We start from the raw sequence: 26,013 nt of genomic DNA, 5'->3' as shown, positions 1-26,013 counted from the left end.
CCGATAATTCTTTTTACTTCATTTTTTATTGGCGTTCGATAGATAATCGAAATGTGAGTTTATTCTATATGCCGTACCAAAATAATCAATTTCACTTTCAATTTTGACTGCAAATATTTTCTCCTAAACAATATATTTTGCTCTAACCAGCTAGACATTATAACAATGGATGGATCAAGGGACACTGTGGGGTTTCTTAAAGTAATTACTTTCTTTAGCAAGGAGCCCCGACAGAGTACGAGCAATAGCGTGGTAGATGAAATGATAACTGTTTCAGGCCACTTAACACCATTCTTTGCTAAAGTTGCAAGCTGTAAAACAAAGCCCGAAAGTTTAAGTTTGAACCATGACTCTAAATTTGACACTGCTAATCAGATTCACTCTCCCAAGCTGCCAAATACGATACACCCTATTTATGCTAAGCATATTATTAAAGTTGGCCGTGAGCCAGACATATGTGATATTGTTATTAGTCATGCTACTATTTCATTAGTCCATTGCTTGCTATGGTCTATAGCATTCGATTCAGAAACCCCAGCTATTGTATACTTAAAAGATGTTTCCAAAAATGGAGTTTATATCAATGGAGTTCTAGTGGGAAAAGGAAATACCAGTATGATTCAAAGCAACGACATTATAGAAATTACGAAAGCCATCAAAATGATATATATATCAATAGTTAATTCTGATCGCCTTTTAAGACAGAGAATTCAACACTGGGATATCACTGAGAATGTTATCGGCTCTGGTTCGTATGGATCGGTTTATGTGGCGTATAAAAACAATAACCCCAAATGCTACGCTGTGAAAATTATAAAGGAAAGAATGAAACCTGATTTTAACTTTGGTCATACAGAGAAACTTAGAAACGAGGTTGAAATCTTGATGAAAACCGATCATGTATGTTTCTGAAATTTTTAGCGCATTTGCTCCAAATAATGCACCAAAATGAAAAAATATATACTAACTTTTACAGCCAAATATTATTAAACTCCATGATGCATTCATTATAAGAGATACCCTTTACATGTTTGAAGATCTCGTCTGTGGTGGTGACTTATTCTCATATCTTGTACAAGGAACATCTTTGAGACCAATTGGGGAGACAGAGACCATATTGATTGTGTTTCAACTACTTAAGGTACTTGATTACTTACATAATGACCTCAATGTAGTTCACAGGGACCTTAAATTAGATAATGTGTTACTACTGGCTCCGGTTCCATGTACGAAAATATACCTTTGCGATTTTGGCATAGCTAAATGCTTGAAAAGTCCAAATCTGAGAGCATCTACTTTAGTTGGAACGGTTGAATATAGCGCACCAGAAATATTTGGTACGACTTCTTGCTCAGAGCTCCCCAAACATAGCTCCATGATACTGGAGACGAATAGTTTCAAAACAATATCTTCAGAAGTTCAAGATCTAAATATGGGATACGATTACAAATGCGACATGTGGTCACTCGGAATAATGATCCACATTATGCTTTCTGGAATTTCTCCTTTCTACTGCGATGGAAATAATATTAATATAATTAAGACAGCTGGACAAGGAATCCTCAATTTAGACAGACCTGCCTTTGCTGGAGTTAGTATATCTGCTAAAAACTTTATTACAGGTCTTATTCGAGTGAATCCTGAGAACAGGTTCATGGCCAAAGATTGTTTTAGACAAACGTGGATCACAAGAAATAGGGAAAACTTAGACCGAATATATAAAGAAAAAATTCTTGGATTTAATTAGAGTTCCTAATGTAGTTGGAAAAAAATGAGAGATGTCTAAATAATATACAGGAAATAGTATGCTTTGTATGTAAATCACACACATCTGATATTGATGTGAGGTGACATATATATAAGTATATATATAAACATGGCATACCAGTCTTCTTCCCTAAGTGGTAATAGAAGGAATACACAAATAAATTATAATTCACAGCGAGATAGTGGATCACAATACGGGGATAAGTCCAATAGTAACTATTACAATTATAATCTGAATTACTATCAAAGAAAACAATATAGTAAAAGCAATTCTAGAGGTAATCATTCTAACACTTATGCAACAAGGACGAGTTATAACAAAGATACTTCCTCGGGGACCCAATCTCAATTATGGATGGGGGACTTGGATCCTAAGTGGAGTGAAAAAGATATAAGAAACATATGGGAATCTTTAGGAGAAAATCCAACATCAATCAAGATGATGAAAGAAAAAGTGGCGGATACAAGAAGTGTGAAGCAGCCTTATTGTTTCATCAATTTTGCTTCACAGAACTCCGCAGAAATGGCATTATTGAAGAACGGATTACAGATTCCTGGATCAACAAAGGCACTCAAACTAAACTGGGCTGGTAGTTCTTATGGAGGTGTTAGCAATGAATCTGTAAGTTTCACAGCTACAGAACATCAAGGAAAGACTCAAATGAAGCCAGAAAATTCAATTTTTGTAGGTGATTTAAATTCAGATGTTACCGAACCGATTCTATTAGAGTCGTTTTCCAAAAAATATCCTGGGCAAGTTAAGCAAGTCAAAATAATGCATGATCCTTTAACTGGGCTCTCGAAGAATTTTGGATTTGTACGGTTTTTCAACCTGCTGGTAAAACTGAAAGCACTTCAGGAGATGAGTGGCTTCATAATTAACAATCGGCCCATTAGGGTCGGTGCTGCTTCTGGCGTCTCCTCTGGTGTTAGTAATGCTTCACATACAAGTAAAGAGAGTATAGCTGTACTGGACACGGTAGATTACTCAAATATAAACTTATCTCAAGTACAGCCTGCGCTAAATCAGTTTACGGATTCAAATAATACTACATTAGTTGTCAGAGGACTATCTTCAAAGTTCTCTGAAGATGAGCTTGGAAATCATTTCATCGCATTTGGAGACATTGTGTACTGCAAGATTTCTGCTGATTTGAACACTGGATATATTAAGTTTTATTTGAGAGCGTCAGCTGAACTTGCGCTCATGTTTTTGCATGGATCAATTATAAACGATTGTAATTTGAAGGTCACCTGGGGAAAAAGTTCAAAGGTTGAGCTGAGGTACATCAATTTTGAGCCAGATAATTCTCCCGATTATAGCAAGGCAGAGCCAGGACCAGATTACGTGGGAGCATTCCTGCCCTATTATATAAGATTTGATAAGATAGTTCCACAAGAGGTCAAAGAATTGTCCTTAAAAATAAAAGATCAAGGTGATCCATTAACAACCACAGAAGAAGATGAACTTTATATCAAAAAAAGTATGCATAGAGATGAATTATTAGATGGGGCCCCTATTTAATAATATTTTACACTATTTAGAGAGTTATAACAATAAATGATGTTGCTCCGAAATACCAGGGCAGCTAGAATCCATATCACGCTCATCAAGAAAATATGCTCCACAATACCAGCAATAAAAGTGTTCTCGTCTCAAGAAGTTTAGAAGCGACATTAATTTTTCCTCGACATCTTCTTCAGAGCTGTCTTTTACTATGATGTTAGCTTGGTCATTATTTTCGCTTTCACCCAACAGGTGCCCAATTTTTGAAGAGCTTTTAGTTTCTGCTATTTTGCGTTCGAATGCATAGTCTTTCCATAATGGATTTATTTCCTCGATATCAAAAGAAGTTGGATCATTGAAAAGTCTATCTAAGTCACCACTAATTTCAAAACATATTTTAGATAACTCGCAAATGTCACGATTTAATTTACAGACTTTTTTCTCTTTAATCCTTCGGTCTCTATATTTTTCAGTATTCAAGTTTTCGTCGAACTTGTTCCCAGTAGCTCCAAGGCCAGCTTTATCCACCTTAGGTCGAAGCCTTACCGGTTCTAGATTCAGATTTTGTCTATCAAATCCCAGTCTTCCCAAAGATGTTCCAATCTCAAAACCCATCTTCTTCATAATTGAGAGACCTATGGACGTTGAGCTTGTTTCAAATAGAGACCTATCTAAATTGTTTTCTTGTTTTGCAACCTCAGCTTCTTGGACATTTTTCATACCACTACTTTCACTGGTACTCAATATAGAGCCGCCTACGTCAAAGCTCATATAATCTGGAGCATAGTCTTCGGGGTAATTTTCTTGATCGTGAAATGTTTCAGATTTTACTGTAAATTCTTGTGTTCTCTCTTTTTTTTTTAGGTCTCGTTTAAATTCATGTCTTGACTTTTTAAGCTGCATATTCGATTCTCTAGAGTCCAGCTCCAGTTCATCCAGTTCCAAAAACTCATTTAACGGATGCTTTATCATGGGCTCATTTCCTGTTTTTAGGCGAGTTTTTAATGGTGCAACTTTTAGTTCTAAAATATCACCATCTATAAAATATATCGCGCATTCTCATTAAAGTTTCTATACTATATATATAGGGAACATGCTACCCACAAAGAAACTGGAATCATCTAACCTATCTTTACCTGTTTCTAGAGTGAGCTCATCTCAAAGATTGTCTCAATTAAACTCTTCGACAGCTTACAATTCGATACCAGGAACACCGCTGAAGTATCTTTCATCTTCTCTCAATCCCACGAGAAATAGTTCAAATACTCCCCATGCAACCCTGCATTATGCCTCACAATACCCCGTAACAGGTGAAACGATACCAGTGATAGAAAATGTCAAGAAATTTGAAGAAACGTTCGTTACTCTTACAAACAACATATCAACATTCAAAGACCAAGAATTGGTCGAAAATATAAATGTATTAATTAACTTGAATAATGAGATAAATTCTTCTATATGTGACTTGGGAAAACATCAAAAGCTTGGTAAAGAGTTAGGGACTTTAAAAAAGGATGAAAATGATTTGAATCAAAAGGCTAAGATCCTTTTAAAGGAGTTACTTTCCTATCATACTGAACTCAAGAAACTCCCGAGGATACCGAATTTTCATGAAGGTTCACAAGATAAGGATATAGAAGTTAGAGAGATATTGAAATATGCACTGAAGTTGTCGAAATTCACAAAGGCACCACCGACTGTTGCTAATGCACCTTATCAGATACATCCCAACAACTACATTTGGCCCGCGGAAGATGCATTGAGAAGAGGGAACCTCGCAATTAGTTCAATTCGCTCGAACGAAATCATAAGTGAGGCGCTTGGTGGTGAAATTGCAAATAGTGAAAAAGAGCCTGAGCATCTCGACAACCATAGTGCGAAGTCAGGTCATTCGTCCGATAACGAAGGCTCTGACGTCGTGAGAAAATCATTGCATACAAACAGTACAGCTTCGGACGCTTTGGACATTGATCTTTTCGATCCTGATGAAGAACAATCAGACTAGTGATTACAAGAATTTAAAATCATAAACATATCAACTTTGAACTTTTACTCGTATACTTTATATTTTAGGCTTTGGCCCACCAAACATGTCACTTGGATGTCTAAAGGCACTTTTACTATATTCGCCTCCTAAAAGGCAATCTAATTCAAGTTGTTTGGAATAAGGCAAACCGGATGCTAAGTGACTTTTAACCAAATCTGCTAGACCATTAATAAATATTTCATTGCCATTAAGAGATTCGGCTCTCTTTATTTTTTGTGGATTTTCACATTCTTCGATTAATTCAATGTCAATCTCATGTAAAGTTTCGATATGATCAGAAGTAAAAGCAATTGGCACAATAATAATTCCCTTAACCTCATCTTTCTTCTCGAGCTTTCCAACAATCTTTGCCGTTTGCCCACCTAACCATGGCTTGGGCCCAACTTGAGATTGCCAAACTAAACGATATGGATTACAAAAGTTTAATTTCTCCATAACTGCATAAACCGTTGCTGCAACCTCCGCTGGATAAGAATCACCTCTATTTACTATCTCCATCGGTAGAGAGTGAGCAGAGAACAATATCAAGACATCTTTTCTATCCGCAACAGGAAACTCAGCAAGCTTATCGGCAATGTGAGAGCTAAAAGCATCAGTTAGGCCCGTATTCTTTGGCCAACGGTCAATAAAAGACCATTCGATTGACCGGTCCTTGTCCAAGGTTAGTGTCTGCTTATAGAGCTCGTTCATAGAGGAGCCCGTTGTTGAATATGAAAATTGAGGATACTGCGAAAACGCAACAGCTCTCTTAACGCCATCCTTTAACATATTCTCTAAAGTATGCTCCGTCAAAGGGTTAGCATAGCGAAAAGCCACATAAGGCTTATGTGGTGCAGTCTCAGGACTTTTCTCATCTAGTATTCTACAGACCTTTCCGCATTGGTATTCTGACCAGTATCTAATTGGTGATCCTCCTCCAATATCACGATAGTTTTTTTCAATGCTTGGGGTACGTCTTTTGGCAATAAGCTTTGCAATAAATTTTTGAAATGGACCCAAGGGGATCAAGTCCCGGTCTGAGAATAACCTAAATAAAAAGTCATATGTTTCTTTCACGCTTGAAGGACCTCCCATATTCATAAAGACAATACCAGTAGGTCCTTTGCCAGAAATTTGACTAGAATTCCATCGGCGAGATACTACCTTCGATTGATAGCGAACATGCTTTATTATCTTATCAAATATCATATTGAATAGTAAAATTTCTGCGACGACAGTTCGTATTAACTATAGCAACTTTACATATCAAGTTCGAATAAATTATTACGACACAAAAAAGAAAGAGCTCGATCTATTCGTATATTTCCGTATGAGAAAAAAAGTATAAAATAAGTGCCTCTAAGTTTTGTGCATTTTCATAAGCTCTTCCTTTCTATTCTGGTAAATTTCGTTAACCTCCGTTGCAAAGCTATTGTATGCATCTCTCAATCCTCCGAGCTCGCTATCCCTATTTTTGAAGGACGCCCATACGTCACTCAATTCTTTAACATAGCTTTCTAACTCTTCCTTATCTACTGACTGTAATGTTTCAATAGACGGAATTCCCAAAGGTGGAGCTGTTTCCAAATCCATATCTTTGCTTGCAAGTAGCATATCGATAGCAGTTTGAATTTTTTCGTTTTCTTGCTTTGTGAAGATTTTTTTGGAATCTTCCTTTCTTAACTGATTAACATCTTGGTGGCGCTTGCACCACAGAACAAGTTTTTTACCGTAAGGGCCTTTGAAGAGAAAAAATGTAACAAATATAGCTATTTGAACATAGAAGTAGCATATAGACCAGGCATAAATCGATTTCTTGAAATCTAAAATAACAAATGGTTGGACCACGAAGCCAAATGTTAATTGAGTAGTGAGGTAACAAACAATATCGTAATATTTTTTGCTCTTCTTAGGAGTTTTGCCATCCTTCTGTAAGAATATAGGGCGGAGGTTACGCCTGTAGATTTTACCTAATGACTGCATAAAGGCACCCATGACAAAAACCATGTAGTATCCTGGTCTTGTACCATGCCAGATAGCGCTAGTTGTGAAAGTGAACAAGGTACTTTTGAAGCCAGGTTTTTTTCCTGGTTTGGCAACTCGCATATAGACGTAATTTTTAAGCCACTTATTAGTATTCATGTTCCATGCTTCCAAACAAACATGAACGTTTTGACCAGTTTCAAAGGCATAAGGATCTATATTTTGAACGGCATTCCAGCGAAAAGAGTCCGTCTCGGCATCGTAACCATTGTAACCAATGCCCCCAAGGATACATGCTCCTTCGGCTATCAGCCATATTGTATAGTATTTGAGCCTGTAAGAAAAACCGAGCACCCAGTAATAAAAGATTCTGTATGTAAAATAATGCTCAGCGTAAAGTCTTCCATCAAGCACATATTCCACATTGACATACTTCGGTGACTGTATTAATAAAATTGCCCAAAAGAATCCCTGAAAGGTCTTCTTCATGGAAACTATGAAACTTCTAGGTATTTTCCTTTTACCTTTCCCAGGTCGTTTTGATTCAGGAACGTCGTCAAAGAGGGTCGCATGTATAAATTTGTCATAATCAGCATAGTCGAAAGCTGGACCTGTCAATAGAGATGCATAGTAAAAAACGTAGCTAAGGAATGGTAAAATATTGGGGTGCTTTTTCACCATCCTACTTCTAGCATATGGAGTGAGACTGTCCTTCGGTTGTCTAGCATCATACACATTCCAGCCAAAACCGCTTAGTTTCATGACCATAACCATTTGTGCACCCAATATGTCCACTTTAGTTGGGTCGTATTCATTAAAGAACTGAGCATTTATATGGTTATGGAAAAGATGTGTCATCAAAAACAAAAAATTCACCCAAGGCATGTATGGAGTTGTCAAATACCGAGTAATGAAATAACATCCAATCGATGAAATGAGCAAAGTTCTTAACCCTGAACCCAATTGAAGTATGACAAAAATGAATATTGAAGAAACACCTAGGATGTAAATATGTTTCAAGGTATAGTTTTGATCTGGTAGTCGCTTAAAGATTCCATTAAATGGAAAAGATAATAAAGCACATATTACTATCTTTAAATTACATTCATCAATCCCAGTTGAAGCCAGGAGACTTGATATCTGAAGTTGAATATAATTTATGATCATTATTTATTATTTAAGAGCTACTTTTAAATTATAATCGACCTTGTGTCCCGTATTTATGTATATGTTTCAGCACGTGACTTATAATATTCGTAGAAATGCTTATCTACTGATCTATTGTCTTGCCTGAACTAGCTTGTAGCCATACTCTAATGCCAGCGATATTGTTTCAGTTTTATAGGGGATAGCATTGAGTACAAAAGCAATATCGTTCCACTGTGACTCAGACTGGCATTTAGATAATCTAACGAACAATTTTTCAGACAATTGTTTTTGTTGTTTCTCTTTATCGATGAAAGATAGAAGGAACCGTATAATCCTTTTCATTGCATCTTTGCTTAAACTTTCGTCGCTAGATAAACCACTGAATATATCAATGAAACCATTGTATATCGCATTGTCCTTGGTGGCCAATTCAGCAAAAAATAAGCGGCACATATCGCTTATGCCTTGATCTGGATTTTCTAAACACTTAGCCATCGATGATAATTGACCCTTCACCTTAACCTGACCAGCTAGGATCAAAAAAGTGACAGTCATTAAGCATGTCCTTTGAACCATTATATTCTCGTCGTTGAGACGGCCATACAAGTAATCCGTACTCTCATCCACGAGATTATTGAAGCAAACAGCCATATCTCCAAGACCAAGTACACAATTACAGCGAACTACTGGATCCGGAGACTTCTGCATTATTACGAGCAAAAGCTGTAAATTTTCCTCACAATATATGGATGAAACGCACATGAGTTTAACCATACATAACACAGCTGACCTTTGGAGGACAGCATCATCATAATTATTATTATTGGAACATATCTCCCTCACAAGGCGACCAAATCTAGCCAATAAGGATCCCGAGCCATATAGTATTTCTCGTTCCTTCACTTGGATAATTGCATCCGAAAAATCATCCTCAGAGGTTCCGCCAATCATTTCGAGTTCATTTTGGTTTTCGTCTTCATTATTACCGTGACTTTTTTTGGCTTCCGATTCATGCTTCTTTTTTTTAAAGTCAGTTTCTAACCTTTCTAAAAAGACGATTGTTTTAACAGCCACATGTCCAACAATAAATAATAGTTGCGACAACGATATTGATTGGGAATGACCAGCAGGTAACCTCTTAAAAATTAGATTAGCTTTTTCCTTTATCAAATCTGCACATAGGACATCAGGTTTGCTTGATATCTCAAAAATTGCTGATACAGCCTGTTCAGCAACACCATACCACTCGGGACTCTCATCATATCGTAGAAGAACATCAACGAGTTTATCTGACGCATCTGATTCTCGAGGTATTTTGATTTTTCCTGACCTTTGGCTCTCCGATACATGAGGAACCATCCTCTGCAATGCTATACACGAATATTTCGCTAAGCTTAAATCCTGGGCATCACTCATTAGTCCTACACTCAAAAGCATGTCCAAGCCTCTCACAGCGATTTGGTAATCTGCCAATGCCAACATGCCTAAGATAATTATGGCACCACGACGCTTATTCTTTATTTGATCTGGTATCTCTGTTTCAACAACACTAGGGTCATCATAGTTGTAAATCTGCCATAGCACATTTATCACTTCGTTAGATATAAGGTTTCCGTCGTACATTAAGCATAACAATTTTTCCAATGAAGCCAAATCTGCTACTGATGCGAAAAATGTTAAGCCAATTAAATTCTTCGCTATATGAACAGACTTTTGTAAATTTGAGGCATCGCTGGGTGCAGTTAAGAACAATTCTCTATAGCAATCAATAAGATGAGCTGGAACTGACTTCCCTTCATCTGTTGTACCTTTCATCCACACGAGATGGAGCATTTTTCGAATTCCATCAGCAGCATTTTCAATACCATAGGCATCTGCAAGAACAAGGAAGTCCATAGATTCTAGTGCTTCATTCCTATTTTTGGAAAACAATAGCTTGGTGCATATAGAAGTCCCTTCTTGCACAGCATTGATAAAATTAACAGCATCCTTGTAGTATGTCGCCTGAAGCTTCGCCCTATAGAGTTCATTTGTGTCCGGCACACTTATTGACTTGTTCATCTCATTAGCTCCATTCTCACCTACATCATTTTCGGAATCTTCACGTTCTTCATTTTCCAGGTCTAGGTCAATATCATCGATCGAGTTCATATCCTCCTCCTCGCTTTGCTCTATAGACATGGAATCATTAACTTTACTATTGCTTATTTTGGTAGGAGAAATGGGTAAATATTGTGTCAACTTTGTTTCTGCCTCATCCAATTTGGTCTTCCAAAAATCGAAAGATAATTGAGAACCATGCGCCGTATTAAACTGGTGAGTCAACACAAGTTTTGACATCAATTTAATGGCATTGCGTCTTACTAAAGTACTCCTATCATCCAATGATCTGACGGCAGAAACAACAAAGCTCTGCCTATGGTCTGATAACTTTAGATTCAAATTTAAGACCTTACATATAGCTTGAAAAGCTTTTGCTCTAACATATGGGTTTTGATCAAGGAATCTCTTCTGAAGTAAGTCTAAAAGACCATCAATGTGCAGAGTGCCGCTCGATTCATCTTGATCAGAGTGATTCTCCTTCTGTGCGATGTCTACTATTATGTTTCCACATGCTTCAACTACTGAAGACCTTAAAGTTTGGTTACTATTGTCTAACAATTGAGAGATACATGACAATTGTTTCAAAATCAATTTCGGATTCAATTCAGATAATTTCACCAAGAACTCTGAAATCGCCTTGGGGCCATTGCTATCATTAGAATTGAACTGAGTCTGAGAAATTTCCCTTAATATCTCTTCGGTCAACATTGAATAATCATATTGTTCGGCTAATGTATGTAGCAATTCAGCCATATACACCGACAAATGGACATAATATGTCAAACTTTGAATAACGTAGTGCTGCACAACACTGGCTTGACCTTGCGTTTTAGCAGAGATACATATAATTTTGAATATTAGCAGTTTTATCACCGGAATTTTCATTCTTTCAGGACTTTCCATAAGGTTCATAATAGGGCGCATAAATAGCTCGATAAAAAGATCTCTTTCAGGGGAAGTGAGGAAAAGCTTCGATAAATCAGATCTCATAACAGTAGAGATAGCAGCCAAACAATCTTCTACCTGGCTGCAATTATCTTTCCACTTAGAGATGGCATCGGTGTTTGTTGTATGCTTTGATCTCCCCGAGGAACGAGCAGCCGTATGATCCTCTTTTCCTAAATATTTCAACACCACGTACATTAAATACCCATACTTCTCAAGTGTAAGTTTCATACTTTCAGCAGTATCAAAATAGTCATTATTCACAATCGCATTATAGTACAGTTCTCCTATTGCATTAAATGAGGAACTAATTAAGTACGATAGTTGTTTCAGTTTCTTTTGACTTAGCGCTCTAAATCCATGCACTAGATCAATCAAGTCCTCAAATAGCTCCGAGTTGTAATTGGTGGACTCCGGATTGTGCGCTAAAGAATGTGTAACGGATTCAAGTTTTTTATCAGCGTTATCAAAATTCTTAGTGTAATCTTTGTCCACATCAAAGGTGCTGAAATATGTGGACAAGCTAAAGTCCATTTTTTTACTTTCAGTTCTTATTAAAAGAATTTACTAATTAAATTAGTGTAGATGAGGATGAGTTCTTTAGTCTGTTGTTTACTTATTATTATCGTGTCTGATTATATACAGTACACACTACATATTCAAAGAACTGGATTTAGATACCTGAATGATGCTTCTGATTATGCTACAAAAGAGAGTGCGAACGAGAGATCAGTCTTTTAACTTCGCATAGCCCTTTACAACTGCTTTGTCAGTGCCAATCCTTTCATCTTCGATTACGCCAAGCAAATCTCTGGTAGTAATCGCGTTACTTGGGCGAATTTCTCTGAACCTTAAGCCGTTGTCTCCCCTTATTTGAATTATAGAACTCTGTTTGCCTGAAGTGTCTTTCTCAGAATTGAATCGCGAATCTTCCGAAGTAGCTGCGCTTGGAATCATCCATGAGTATTTCTTTTTTGGATTTGACGTCTTCATAGCCGCAGTTGCGTTGGCTGCTCTATGAAGTGTTTCTTCTGCACCAGCTTTACCTTTTCCATTAGAACCATCTCCTGCATCTGCACCATCTCGTTCAAGGCCCAACGCTATTCGTTTCGAAACTCGCTTCTCTTCAAGCTCCTTTTGCTTTGCCGCTATATTTCGCAATTCCTTAGAAAGCTCTGATCTTGGGACTGAGCTTGGTTTCTTACTTTTCGTATACACGTACTGTCCCCGACGACGATGACGAGATAAAGCTATTGTCTTTGTCACTATGTCAGCAATCCAGTTTTCACAAGATGCCGATATTGAATCTAAAAGGTCATGGTCATTATAAAAATTCTGCACAATGCCATTTTCTCTGGCAATTTTGTTCATAAATATAGCAACATGATAAGGATTCAAGAAGGAGGGATTTTTTGAAACTCTCATCATCAGCATCTGATCGCGAGATATATCTGGCCTTCTCGAAATCTGCTGTTGTAACAAAAGCTCCTCTTCCTGTTGTATATCAACTCCTGCAGCTGCAATAGCATCATTTAATTTAGATGGATCATTTGTATGATAATCATCTCTGTTACTTGTGTTGGTTGTCGAGCTCAAAGGCCTGTCTATGTTAGATGTATTCAAACCTTGAATTCCATGCGCCTGTTGGACTAAAGGATTCATCCTATTTATCGGAGCCGAAACTTTTTCTGACCTAGCTGCCGTAGTTATCAGGGGAACTGTGGCTCTAGACTCATAAGCAGGCCTGAACTCATTATTAGAGCCCAATCTTTCGCTCGGGGTTGCGCCTCTCTCATCGTTCGTTCCTTTAGTTTCATATGCATTGTCTAATAATTCTGCCGGCAAATTATCGAAATCCACCTCAAAACCGCCGCTTTTGGATCCATCGTTAAGAGATGACAGACCTTGGGGCGTCATATCTGTCCGCGGAGGTTCAAGACCAGGAATGGTATCTTTGAGAATTACACCCAACTGCTCCGAATCGCTTGGCTGCTCAGTTTTCTGTTTTTTATTAGATCCATTATCAGGTAGAGATTGATCTTCTTGTCTTTTACTGACAATTTGAGAATCCTTCTCAGTCTTCTCAGTCATCTTGTCGATTTCTTCGTTGGAGAGCTTGTATTGTGTGGTATTTGTTACCTATTTGACATCTTTGCGATACTTGGTCGTGTTAATGAACGTCTACATTAATCACGTGAGAGGGATGACCTTTACAACTATTTTTTTTTTTAAATCTGTGATGTCTCTAGTGAACTTCACATTATTACAATAATATTGGTACGGAAGAATTATTGTACCGATTATGCCTACGGAGAATCTTAATGTTTTATTTGAGGGTGCTCGCAATTTTCGTGTCAGATTAATACTTTCTGTATTGTCAGGAAGACCAATTAAAATAACGAAGATAAGATCTAATGATGTGAATCCAGGGTTGAAAGATTATGAGGTTTCTTTTTTGAGACTCTTGGAAGCCGTGACTAATGGGAGCCATATAGAAATATCATACACAGGTACAGCAATTAGCTTTAGACCTGGAATTATTATCGGAGGGGAGCTTACACATAATTGTCCTTGTTCTAAACCAGTTGGCTACTTTATCGAGCCAATGTTATATTTAGCGCCGTTTTCAAAGAAAAAATTTTCAATTGTATTTAAAGGGACTACGGCTTCAGATCAAACAAAAGATTCTGGTGTGGACTCTATAAAATGGGGTCTACTTCCATTAATGGAAAAGTTTGGGGTGAGAGATGTGTCATTGCATATTAACAAAAGAGGCTCTCCACCATTAGGTGGTGGGGAAGTTCATCTCCTTTGCAATTCATTGATTCAACAGCCAATTACAATCCATGCAATTGACTCACCCAAATTTTCTGCAATTAGAGGAATTGCTTATTGCACGCGAGTTTCCCCTTCGGTGGTCAATAGAATGATTGACACGGCTAGAAATATACTTAAACCAATTGGAGCAGAAGTTAATATAACCGCTGACGTGTTACGAGGAGATAACTCAGGTAAGTCACCTGGATTCGGCTTAATGTTAGCCGCAGAGCTGAAAACTGGTTGGAGAATTTTAACTGATGGTGTGGGATCAGCTGGGTCACTACCAGAAGATTTGAGCGAAAGAGTAACTTATGAGCTATTGGAAGAACTTAGAACTAGCGCATCTGTGAGCCAGAGCCAACTTTTGCTATGCTTAGTTTATATGTCGATTGGAAAAGAAGATGTTGGCCGAATTAAATTACATAAACATCAAATAGATGAAAAAATGATTTGGATTTTGCGTGATATTGAAAGCATTTTGGGTACTCATGTATATTTTAATGAGAGTGAAGACGAAGACAATTCCAAAGAGCATGATTATGTGATAGCTTCAATCAAAGGTATTGGGTTCACAAGCGCATCGAAAAAGTTGGTATAACCTCATGTACAAGATTAATAGGTCAAGCTTAACCATTAGAAACTAAATATGTAATAGAGATATAAATTACTTACCAGAACGAACACCATCCAATATAATGCTGGCATAGATTTTCCACACTCGTAGCTTGCTGAATTAACTTATCAACTTGTGTAGGGACATCCAATCCTCTCAACTTCTTAATATCATTTCCTGTCAACTTATCCGTAATCCTTTTTAGTACCAAAGCAGCTCTGGCATTCCTAATTTCAACATCATTCTGTTTCGCTAATCTGGCTGCCTCTCTTTCGTCTACTTGACCCTTTCTCAATAATTCAGTTGTATTAATTTGAGGAACTTTTATACCCGTAGCCTCAGCAACAGCTTTCGTTGGGAAATCAAAACCCCAATTGATTAAAGGATCATAGGCAAATGCCTCCAATATGGCCATCAAAGACTCTTTGTTGTCTCTCAAGACAGTCATCACGTGCTCACAAGTTATACGGAAGGATCCTTCAATTCCACTTACTTCCATAGCGTAATTAAGCATTCTCGTTAATCGAAAAGGTACCTTCTCGGGATATTTTTCTCTTAGTATGGCTGCCTCAAAACAATCACCGAAATCAATGTGTATTACCTTTCCTGTAATTCTATCGAGCATTAAGTTAGAAGGATGACGATCTCCTAAGCCTAGGATATATCCAACCATGGACATAACAGCAAGAGACCTTGTGTATGTTGTACGACGGTCAAGCCATGCTTCGGACGACTTGGACTTGAGCCACAAGACCTTATATAGATCTTGTCCTCTGGTATTATCCAAAGCTCCGGTAAAAACTTCTACTTTCTGCAATAATGTCAAGCTGTCATAATCAGGTGCCATTTGCAACATTATACGATGCTCGATATTCAACAATATCTTCCTAGATTCTCTATATTCCCTAATCAAAACGTGAAATGTATCACTATTAGGAACCCAACCAAGCAACCCAACCTTGGGTGACAATGGTATAGCAGAATATCTCTGAATGTCCAAATGTCTTTTAAAACATTCAGGGTCATTGAACAACAAAGTATTAACTAACCCGAAAAGTTGCATAACCAAGTTATCCTGTCTAATATCTTCATGACCTTTTAGAAGATAAAGGTAATCCTTGCCATCGCTACCCTTACAAGATAACTTCCTTGGTCGTTGTTTAGATGATATAACGGAGATCGTAGGATCAAATTTAGCAATTTTGACGACCGGTTTTCCTGCTTCATATGTTCCCGGGAGGGCTAATTCTAGATTAGTAGCTTCCTCTAACTTTGGAGAAACATATTGCAACTCCAAGCTGTGCAATTGAGTAAGTTGACGACTTATACGTCTGAATACATTGTAATAAATGTCCCAAGCCTGATTCAAATTTGTTATATCTTTCGTACGGCGAAAATTCAATACCCATTCGTAGGCATCTGCTAATTCACGACCAAAAGCGTTCGTAAAAGAAGACTCTCTCATCGTTTCAGGTCCATTTTGGAGCATTTGATGTAACGGCTCTAGCACTTCAAACATCTTATCAGTGTTACGTTCACCAAAGAAAAGTCGAGAAGCGTCTTCCAAGCCTTCATACCATTGTTCATGCCACAAAACAGCAACCCTAATTAATTCACGGCTTACTAGGCCAGCCTGATCTACAAGCACAGGCGAGTGCAACCGCATTTTATCAATGATAGAAAGAGCAGCTTTTTGGCGGCTAACGGACTCAGAAGTTACTGCAACTGCTAAAGGATACACCAATGCTTGAGGGTGAGCTTTCCCCAAATCAGACAAAAGACCAAACAAGGACCTACTGACTATGGGGTTCGGCTGGTGAATTCGGGATATTAACTGTGGGATGACTTCTAGCCAGTTGTCGATTTTTACCATATTGAAGCCCTCGGTCATTGCATGAGATGCTTCAGGAATTCCACCAAACTTAAACCACAATGTCAATAACCTAAGAGTGTCCTGTAGGGAATTTGAGTTCGACAACGCAATGGAGTGAAAGAAGCCCTTTATTGAAGGAATAACATGTCTCTGGACGGCACCTACTGGAATCATATTAGACTGACTCTTCTTGTCCTCGCTCGGAGCAATGTTAACTTGTTCGTTTTGCTCCATGATGTCACTTTGTCTTCTTTGGGTGTAGAGTGATATTACTTCAAAATTAGCCAAAGCCCAATTATGCCAAGCTTTATACCACTTATCATCAAAATGAGTAGCTAAAAGATAAGCACCTAGAATAATTTCAGATGTTTCATTACGCCAGTTTTGGTTTAAAGCTATTTGCCATTCACCTTGCTTTAAAAAGCAACGTGCCAAGAGCTTAGTATAATCTTCAACATGCTTAGGTATACCAGGGCCCTCAGAAGGTAATGGCTGGGTAATCAAATCATTCGGATTTAAACCCAAATCTTGTGACATTCTGGTAGTGAAGTCTACTAAGTGGCGCAATGCCTCTTTTTGTTGCCCTTTAGCCCACATATACTTTAATTGAGCGTATACAACCTGGGGTGGGGCTCTTGATGGATTTTCAGGCGAACCCTCTTCGAGTAAGAAATTCAATGACTTTTCTGCCAAATTCAATCTGCCAGATTTCCGGCAGAGATTTGCAAACTTTATCCACATTTCCATATCTTGCTTAGGCTTAATAACAAGAGCTCTAACCTTCAACATTCGTTGCCAAATATCAACATTTCTTTGACACCCAAGCAATCTTGTATTCCATGTCTTCCTCATAATGACGCGTTTTTCTGATCCCTGAGGTAAACACTTATATTTGATGATCTCTTCAAGTTCCGCAAGCATCTGGACCCTTACAACTACTCCATAGGCCCTGTTATAACTCTCACTAACGAGCGCGGTGATTTCTGTCACTAGCAAATCCCTAGCTCTCAAGATATGATTCGAAGCGTCTTCGAAGTTGTTTCTATGCAAGCTCAAGATAGCATTGAAAAATGCTTTATCAGGGGATTCCTCCTTCATGACTTCAATACAAGCATCCATTCTATCCCATTGGCCCAAACCCCAAGCAGCAGCTGCTGCTAAGGGAGCAACACTTCTTCTAATCTCACTAGATGAATTTTGCCATCTACTTTGGGCCAACTCTGACAATTGTTCCCATTCTCCCAAAGCATGTAAGCATCTCATTTTACCCATAGTAATCTCCATGTTATCAGGCTCATGTTTTTCTCTTTCATTATATGCACGTAAAGCATCATCCCATCTCTGTAACTTTTCATACCAAGTTTCTTTCAATTGAAGGTCGTGATGCATTTGAGCATGCTTCAAGATACCAACTGCAGCATCGGATTGCTGTAGTTGATTGTTTATGCTTATTAACGATTCAATTGTTGGAGTAGTTGGCTCTTCGTAAAACTCTAATTCCTTATAGTGGAGAGCCTTTGCATACGCATGGCACCTTTGAGCATATTGACCCAATGTACCAATCGCAATTGGAAGGGACTTATCATCATGTTCCATAAATTCTGCAAGATTTAAAAGAATTTGGTGAATTTCAGGTGGATTATTTGCAGATGAGAGAGCGATGCAAAACGCTTCAACTAATTCTTCCTGATGTTGTGAATACAATTCGTTCCAACAGCTGGCAAAGCTGGCGTTGAATAAGTCTTTTGCTAGAGGATGATAATCAGAAGAAAGACCCGCACATGCTCTGATAGCATGTGATGGACTTTGTTTCAATAATTCCTTACTGAGCCTGGCTATCCACTCTTGCCAATCTTCTTTTGTGTGGCGCTGACTTGTATCCCAAGCTGCTTTCAAAGCTGCTTGATTAACAGGAAGCTTTTTAGAGGGCATATCAACATCTAGAACACCAAAGTTCAGGTTAACATCGTAATCTTTATAAATGTTCAAGTAGGCAGGAAGAGGATCGCCACTGAGAAGTTTGTTCACTAATTGCTCGAAGGTCGATGAGTGAATTTTTTGTTCCAATAAAACCTTTTTTATGACAGGAATGAATACGCTAAATTCAGCTCCCAACTGAAGTAACAAGTAGCTTAATGTATTCATTGCAGTAATCTTAAGCTCATCGTTTCCCAGACGAAGTACTCGAAGAATGGGATGAATAATTCTAGATGCCATGTCGTTCAAAGAAGCATGCTTGGAAAGTCTACCAATTGTCTCAATTGAGGCACGTCTTAGCACCAATGGCCCAACTTCGAACATTTTAACAATGTTCGGGACGATTATATGAACATAGTCTTCAATATTACTCCCAAAAACAACAAAGCTTTTCAAAACGTGCAACGAAGGTTCTCTCTTGGCAGATTTGTCTTCTTCAAAAACATTCAATAATAGAGTTAGAACGTCGGACATGTACATTTTAAATTCCCCTTCTAGTGCCTTCGAAATTGACTCGATAAGATTTATGATAATGACTTGAATATTCAAATGACTATTGATCTTGAAAAATTCTTTTATAACATCAAAGATGCCAGACAAATACGGCCTAATGTGTTGTTTAACAATCAATATTAATGCTCCCAACTGTTGAAAATAAAATTTAAGCATTGATGGTTGACATGTGTGCATTACATTGATGATGCCAGGAATTATTTGTGAAAGGAAGAAAACACACCTTAGTCCCAATGTTTGAAATATATACATGACAGCTTGAATCACTTTATTGTGATGCGCACTCAAAGAAGGGTCTTTCAATATCTTCATTAGGTTGTTGATAGCAACGGTTGGATAATATTCGTCATTTGAAGGTGACATACCTTGCATCAATAGAGCCACATCTACAGGTGGAGCATTCTGTTCTGTAGTAATGCTTTTTGAATTTTGCTCAACTTCTCTATATTTGTAAGGATCCAACGCACCCAAAATTCCAAGTAATCTAACTGTTTCTCTTCTTATTCTTGGAGAAGTCTCCAGTTTGAGAATTCCTACCAATATCCCTAACAACTGCGGATACTCTAACAATGGTTCAATTACATAACCAGAAGAACTAGCTAACTGACCGAGCGTATTTAGTGCAGAATCTCGTTTATATGAAGAACTTTGATCTTGAAAAGTATCAAGAATTAGATCCATTAGTTGAGGGATAAAAGGCTTTAAATCAGGTCCGCCGACAACTGCCAACTCGCCCAAGCAAGTTATAGCACTAGATGCAACAGATGAGCTACTACTTTTAGCCTTGGGTAAAAGAGCAGCCACTATCGGTTTAACATAAGGCCTCGTCAACTCCTTCGAGTTACTTATCAACAAAGATAATAATACTGCGCTCTCTTCGTTTTTTCGACTACTTGTTGAATATTGCAACCTAGACAATAACTCAATTAATGTCTTACGCAAAGATGGGACAATGTAGGCTGGATTAATGGATGACAATCTACCCAATATTCTTATCGCAACTTTTCGTATTTCAAAGACTTCGTCATTCAAAGCAATGAATAATAACCTTACATTCTCCGCTTGAGATAACTGAGGATCAAAACTTCCGGCATGTTCCAAAGAGTTCAAACCCTGTAATCGGATCTCGGGCACTGGGTCAGTGATCGAAATTGAAATCAATTTGTCAAGAACTTCGTTAACGGCGTTGAGGGCATTAACACTAGTCTGGTGGCAAATAGGATCCTTTATGAAAATTTGACAGGATGTGACTGTAGCAGTCTGACGAACCTTAGGGTTATTATGTGTCAAATAATTTATTGTACAATATCGAACGAATTCATAAAGCTGAAAATTTTCGAACTCGAATGATGATAACATTTCCAAAGCCTGGATTAAAATTGCACTGTCGTAAGATTCGTATTCTGGACTATTATTTGTTATACCGGTATCACGGTTAATCATCAATTGCCTATACTCCCGTGCCAGAGACTCGTCCATCTTCACTGTCCCATAAGGTGATCCTGGTGGCTGAAACTTTTTACCCGACAAAACCAAGCTTAACAAGTTTAAGAGCTTGATGTTGATTAGATTTACTAGAGTTGGAATATTATCAATGAGGGTATGAAGCACATCTTCCATATGCTTTGATAAAGAACAATTACTGAACATCATGTCGAGAATATCCCTTTGCAAATGCTTTGTCAAAGCGGGCCCAACAGCAATTGATAGTTTCTCTATGCAATCAAAAATTGCTGGTTCTGTATCCCGTCGAGCCAACCGGAATTTAGCTGAAACAATTATAGGAGAGTCAGACAAAATCAGGGAGTTTGAATCAGAGGAAAGGCCTTCTCTAATATTATCTAAAATAGCATCAAGATACGTAGCCATTTGGTTTCCTACCTCTAGAGCTATTAAACCAATACTGACGAAAATTGCACTCTTATCAAAATTTGCTGTTTCGCTATGATGCCCCTTCAATTTCTTCAATTGTGATAGATAGTAGTACAAAGTTCTATGTAAATACTTCTCCACGAACAACGTCGTATTAACCTTGCATAATAAAGGTAATATATTTGTGAGCTCTTGCCTAATTATTGACGATTTGTGATTCTTGTATAGCATCGTGTTCTCATATATCGTTTCAAACTTTGACACAACATAAGGATCTCTATAATATTTCACTAGTTCACGGTAGACTAATAAAGACCCATGGACAGATTCAATAGAAGTATATACGTAGTTTTCCTCAACATTTTCAAGATTTTTTGATGCTATATCAATGAAGAATTTCATCCAATGATGGCGTGAGGCCACATCCCTTTCATATATTATTTGCATACATTTTCTTAGTGTTATGGCAGCATCCTGTCTTATTACAAGTTTATAATCTTTTAATGCTACCCAGATATGTTCTAATATCTGATTAATGTAACCAAATAGTAAAGTAGGTGCATTATCCCCTAGGGCAGAAACTATAAGTATCGCAGCATGTCTTCGGTTCTCATGTTGTTTGTTTTCACTTTGAAGCCATTCAATTGCTCGCTTTGCCTCAAAATCAACAAAGTCTCCAGTGAGTGCTCCACCTGGAGTTGCCAACTTACCCAATGTTTCTGTGGCTTGCCGCATTATAGTCAAATCATTCGACAAAATCAAAGATCCCAAGTAGTTAGAAAACCTAGCTGTTTTGGTAGCATTTTCATCACCTACTCCAGAATCAAAATCTATCAAAGCTTTCAAAGCTGCAATACCACCAAGTTTTTCAGAAGGGTCTTTACCATGTAAAAGTTCGAAAATTCCCTTGTTGATGTCGTTACTGTATCTATTGAATTGTTCAGGTGATAAATCTCTGGCTACAGAAGCCAAATGATTTCGTAGCTCAATAGCATATGCATTTCTCACTTCTTCCTTGTTAGACCGTAATTCATTAAAAATCTCGTTGAGTGCTATGCCAACTACTTGAAGTTGGGATGATGACATAGCTCTCCTTACAATTTGACAAGAAAATAGTGTATCCTCGATGAAGAACTATAACAGATATCAGACAATTGGTGGCGCGCACTACAAATTTTATAAGCTCGAGGATTATCAGTATTTATGGAACAGAAAAAAGAGAGAAATTTCTAACAATACTAGGTCCATATTCATCATAATCAGCTTTAGTATAGCAGTAGCTTTTGAATTCAGATGTCTGAGCGAGTAAAGATCCTCCGAACCACACTGCATTTCTTTGTCTTTTATGAGAAATAACCTGTACATCAACACCTGTACTTTTCACGCCGCTTAATCTTTCACTGAGTTCGATTCTCTCATTAGCCAAACCTTTTAAATCTCTCTGCAATCTTCTGCCAAAGTCTTTGAACATAGTGGACCCCCCAGACAAAACAATGTTTTTGTAAAGCTTTTTTCGAACATCAATGGGCGATGCTTGAATTACTTGGTCCACGACAGTTGGTAGAGGTGTTAAGTAATCAGAAGAGTAAATTTCCGGATTGAAAAACATTTCTGGGGCTAAAAATCTCTCATAGCCGACATCGACAGTTTTCTTCTTGTCAGCGTATTCAACTATATACTGAGCAAACTTTTCTTCAGGATATTGGTCGAATTTCTTAAATTCCTTTACGATATCAGGACAAACATAGCAAAATTGCTGCTTAATCTTCTCAGCTGTTTGTAAGGATGTATCTGACTCACCCCTATCTCTCAACAAAGACTGTATGAATGTCGTGATATCCCTTCCTGCTAATGGAATATTCTTTATTGCAGTTCCAATTACATATCCTTCCGCAACAGGTATAACGTGGGTTACTCCATCTCCCGAATCTATAACGGTACCCGTTAAAGATCTATCTTGCACTTTAGAAGATGTCCACGAAGCAGCCAACGCCAAGACTGCCTGCACAGCTATATATAAACCAGCGCAGTTGAATGATTCAAACATGATTTCGGCAGTACTCTCCCTATTTTCTGGAGGATTTAGGGGCGGTTCGGTCAACAAAAAGTAATGGTCCTCTGGTTCACATCTCAAATACTTGAAAATCGAATTCTCCCAGAACCTTTCCATATGATCCCAGTTTTCGACTTGGCCATGCTTTACTGGATAAGACAAATTATAGTTCGGACCATTCGCAGCACTTAGTGCCTCATCCCCAATGAAAAAATCCAAGTCCTCTAAACCTCTTTTAGAAGACAAAGATGAAGATTTTAAGGCAGACTTTGATCCTTTAACGGACGAAGATGAAGTAGCAATAGCAGTTGGAAAGACAAAAGATGGTGAATCATTTCCTGCGAATCCTAATTTCGTCAATCCAGTACCATTGTCCATGACAACGGCTGGAGTTCCTAGCGATGCCATAGCTTTATTTAATAAATCAAACTTAATTAATGTAAGTTACAAGAGTAATCTCTCTCAATTGATTAAGCAAATACTGAGGAACTCTGTAACAATAACTTCTCCTAATAATTATCTCAATATATATCTCTTTCTGGGCGCGACACTAAAATAGAAAATAAATTGAGAACTCAAGAGTCGAAGAGTTGAAATTGTGCTAATTAGAATTCTACTTATAGCTACATAGTTTAATATTCATCTTTAGAGCTGATGATGACATCATTAATCTTAAGTATCATCCTTGTTAATTGAGTGGCAAGTAACAATTGTTGCTTCTTCCCAATTAATGGATCAATCACAAAAAGTTCCTTCATGTCATTCGTTCCTTTACCTAAACAATCAACTCCCAAGTGAGAAACATTTTCATTCACCTGCTTCGACTTTAGACTAGAGAGTGTTTCAATTGGATCCAAGCCTGAATTTTCAGCCAATGTCATAGGAATAGTATCGAGAGCATTCGCAAAAGCCCTAAAAGCATACTGATCTATTCCCTTCTGCTTGTCAGCTGCTTCGCCTACAGCTAGGGAGCAAGAGAGTTCAGCTGCTCCTCCTCCGTAGACAATTTTACTATCACGAATTAGATTACGAACAACGCATATTGAATCGTGAAGAGCCCTAATACCTTCAGCAACTATCATCTCGTTGGACCCTCTAACAAAACATGTCACAGCTCTTGTATTCGAGCAGTCTTCGATGACTAACATGCGGTCCCTTGTAGTTCCAAAGTCAAGTTCCCTTACAACTCCTGCCCTTCCCAACTTGTCTTCAGTTAAGTCCTCGAATCTTGAAACAATACGTCCATTGGTAGCAATGGCAAGTAGCTCTAATTCAGAGCCACCAATCCATCTGATTGCCGCCAAGTCATTTGCAAGTAATAGATGATTAGCTTCATCGTCAAAACCCCATTGACAGGCAACAACATTAGCGCCCGAGTTTTTAACACTTTCGATCATCTCCTGAAATTTTTTCTGCTCATAATCCTGCAAAACTTTAAACTCTTCAACCGTTGAAATGTCCAACTTATGCTTAGTCTTTGGTTTTGGTGGCTCAAACGGGCAAGTTAAAATAGCAATTTTAGCATCTTCAACTTTCTTTGGCATTTGAGCGTGGGAGAACTCTTTGTCCAATAAAACACCTTTGATTAAATGGGAGTCTTCTATTGATCCACCTACCTTGCTCTCCATTTTTATTAATTCAAAATCGACATCCTTTCTTTTAAAATCAGCAACAGCCAAAACAGCATCAACAGCCATTTGAGCAAATTGGTTGTGAGATTTTGATACTATTTTAGATCCTAAAGAAGTCTTAGCTGCCTTTAATAAATTAGTGTCAGTACTTTCATTAGTTATATCAATTTTTTCTGCTACTTTATCCAATTGTTGACAAGCAATCTTACAAGCCTCGTCAAAACCATTTGCAATTTTAATAGGATGAATGCCCTTTTCAAGTAATTCCAAAGCTTGATCAAGGAGCGCTCCAGCTAGGACAACAACACCAGTTGTTCCATCGCCAATTTCGTCATCTTGAGACTTAGACAATTCCACCAATAGCTTGGCAATCTCATTATCTAAATCTATTTGTGAAAGAATTGTTGCTCCATCGTTTGTAATAGTAATATCTCCATCTTGACTAACCAATATTTTATCCAATCCTCGAGGTCCTAATGATGTACGTATAATAGAGGCAACTGATCTAGCAGCTAAAATATGAGATTTGGTGGCTTCCACGCCATGCTTTCTTTGCTTCTTGCCTTGATCTCTAACAATAATAAACGGCCTACCCATTTCATCTTGGGCAACTATGGCGTTAGATAAGTCTGGGATCCCTTGCGCTGCTGCCATATTGCTATATTCTTATTAAATTAAAAAATTCTATCGCCGCTGATTGATATCGTCAATATTTTCATAGTTCAAAAACACTTTTGAGAAAATCTGTTCTGCTTGCTTAGGTAATCAATATATATATATACAAATGGATATAAGATCTACAGGTAAAGTTTACTGATATATAAATACAAGAGGAAATGTCATATTCGCCACGCAACGAGAAATAGACACTATTTTTTGAGTTATTAATTTGATAGTATCAAAACTCAGAGGACAACAAAAGAGAGGACTTATACATAGCTTGACTACCATGAAATACTTTTCTGGTCAATTAGATTTCATATATTATTGATAAATTAAGAATAGATGAGACTAGTGAGAAAAATGAGTCCGAGCAGTATTAATTACTTTGAACATTGAGATCGGTGACTTGAATTTCTTGAAACGTTTCTAATTTAACTTTTTTTTTTTCAGTATATTCAATTCTTGTCTTAAGAATTTTTTTAAATTTTTTTAAATTTTTTTTTTTTTTATTTTTCTTT

At 37.7% G+C, this 26,013-nt stretch overlaps 12 protein-coding genes across 12 annotated transcripts; 4 read left to right on the top strand and 8 right to left on the bottom strand.

Moving 5' to 3' along the window:
• Nucleotides 1-165: 165 nt before the first annotated feature.
• PRCAT00001640001 (serine/threonine protein kinase) lies at nt 166-1,747 on the top strand (the record flags this gene model as incomplete). Its single annotated transcript, XM_062951447.1, has 2 exons — nt 166-900; nt 977-1,747. The coding sequence occupies 2 exons, from the start codon at nt 166-168 to the stop codon at nt 1,745-1,747; spliced, it is 1,506 nt and encodes a 501-aa protein (XP_062808449.1).
• Nucleotides 1,748-1,876: 129 nt separating this feature from the next.
• PRCAT00001639001 (uncharacterized protein) lies at nt 1,877-3,292 on the top strand (the record flags this gene model as incomplete). Its single annotated transcript, XM_062951446.1, has 1 exon — nt 1,877-3,292. The coding sequence occupies one exon, from the start codon at nt 1,877-1,879 to the stop codon at nt 3,290-3,292; it is 1,416 nt and encodes a 471-aa protein (XP_062808448.1).
• A 24-nt stretch (nt 3,293-3,316) lies between these two features.
• Nucleotides 3,317-4,246, bottom strand: PRCAT00001638001 (uncharacterized protein; the record flags this gene model as incomplete). The annotated part of the gene is made up of 1 exon (XM_062951445.1): nt 3,317-4,246. The coding sequence occupies one exon, from the start codon at nt 4,244-4,246 to the stop codon at nt 3,317-3,319; it is 930 nt and encodes a 309-aa protein (XP_062808447.1).
• Nucleotides 4,247-4,367: 121 nt separating this feature from the next.
• Nucleotides 4,368-5,279, top strand: MED4 (Med4p; the record flags this gene model as incomplete). The annotated part of the gene is made up of 1 exon (XM_062951444.1): nt 4,368-5,279. The coding sequence occupies one exon, from the start codon at nt 4,368-4,370 to the stop codon at nt 5,277-5,279; it is 912 nt and encodes a 303-aa protein (XP_062808446.1).
• A 57-nt stretch (nt 5,280-5,336) lies between these two features.
• On the bottom strand, nt 5,337-6,509 carry HEM15 (ferrochelatase; the record flags this gene model as incomplete). Its single annotated transcript, XM_062951442.1, has 1 exon — nt 5,337-6,509. One exon carries the CDS (start codon nt 6,507-6,509, stop codon nt 5,337-5,339), a length of 1,173 nt encoding a protein of 390 aa, XP_062808445.1.
• A 150-nt stretch (nt 6,510-6,659) lies between these two features.
• Nucleotides 6,660-8,450, bottom strand: LPT1 (lysophospholipid acyltransferase; the record flags this gene model as incomplete). Its single annotated transcript, XM_062951441.1, has 1 exon — nt 6,660-8,450. One exon carries the CDS (start codon nt 8,448-8,450, stop codon nt 6,660-6,662), a length of 1,791 nt encoding a protein of 596 aa, XP_062808444.1.
• A 111-nt stretch (nt 8,451-8,561) lies between these two features.
• YCS4 (condensin subunit) lies at nt 8,562-12,014 on the bottom strand (the record flags this gene model as incomplete). The annotated part of the gene is made up of 1 exon (XM_062951440.1): nt 8,562-12,014. One exon carries the CDS (start codon nt 12,012-12,014, stop codon nt 8,562-8,564), a length of 3,453 nt encoding a protein of 1,150 aa, XP_062808443.1.
• A 195-nt stretch (nt 12,015-12,209) lies between these two features.
• TAF4 (Taf4p) lies at nt 12,210-13,571 on the bottom strand (the record flags this gene model as incomplete). Its single annotated transcript, XM_062951439.1, has 1 exon — nt 12,210-13,571. One exon carries the CDS (start codon nt 13,569-13,571, stop codon nt 12,210-12,212), a length of 1,362 nt encoding a protein of 453 aa, XP_062808442.1.
• Nucleotides 13,572-13,782: 211 nt separating this feature from the next.
• RCL1 (rRNA-processing endoribonuclease) lies at nt 13,783-14,898 on the top strand (the record flags this gene model as incomplete). The annotated part of the gene is made up of 1 exon (XM_062951438.1): nt 13,783-14,898. One exon carries the CDS (start codon nt 13,783-13,785, stop codon nt 14,896-14,898), a length of 1,116 nt encoding a protein of 371 aa, XP_062808441.1.
• Nucleotides 14,899-14,968: 70 nt separating this feature from the next.
• On the bottom strand, nt 14,969-22,234 carry TOR1 (phosphatidylinositol kinase-related protein kinase; the record flags this gene model as incomplete). Its single annotated transcript, XM_062951437.1, has 1 exon — nt 14,969-22,234. One exon carries the CDS (start codon nt 22,232-22,234, stop codon nt 14,969-14,971), a length of 7,266 nt encoding a protein of 2,421 aa, XP_062808440.1.
• A 115-nt stretch (nt 22,235-22,349) lies between these two features.
• ARP3 (actin-related protein 3) lies at nt 22,350-23,609 on the bottom strand (the record flags this gene model as incomplete). Its single annotated transcript, XM_062951436.1, has 1 exon — nt 22,350-23,609. The coding sequence occupies one exon, from the start codon at nt 23,607-23,609 to the stop codon at nt 22,350-22,352; it is 1,260 nt and encodes a 419-aa protein (XP_062808439.1).
• A 224-nt stretch (nt 23,610-23,833) lies between these two features.
• On the bottom strand, nt 23,834-25,486 carry CCT5 (chaperonin-containing T-complex subunit; the record flags this gene model as incomplete). Its single annotated transcript, XM_062951435.1, has 1 exon — nt 23,834-25,486. The coding sequence occupies one exon, from the start codon at nt 25,484-25,486 to the stop codon at nt 23,834-23,836; it is 1,653 nt and encodes a 550-aa protein (XP_062808438.1).
• Between the last annotated feature and the right edge of the window lie 527 nt (nt 25,487-26,013).

The sequence above is a fragment of the Priceomyces carsonii genome (genome assembly GCF_900007245.1).
Source record: "Priceomyces carsonii strain CBS4050 genome assembly, scaffold: Debaryomyces_carsonii_scaffold_2, whole genome shotgun sequence".
In the NCBI taxonomy this organism is placed as follows: domain Eukaryota; kingdom Fungi; phylum Ascomycota; class Pichiomycetes; order Serinales; family Debaryomycetaceae; genus Priceomyces; species Priceomyces carsonii.
Note: the sequence above shows the minus strand (reverse complement) of the source record. Positions and strands in the feature narration are given on the sequence as shown.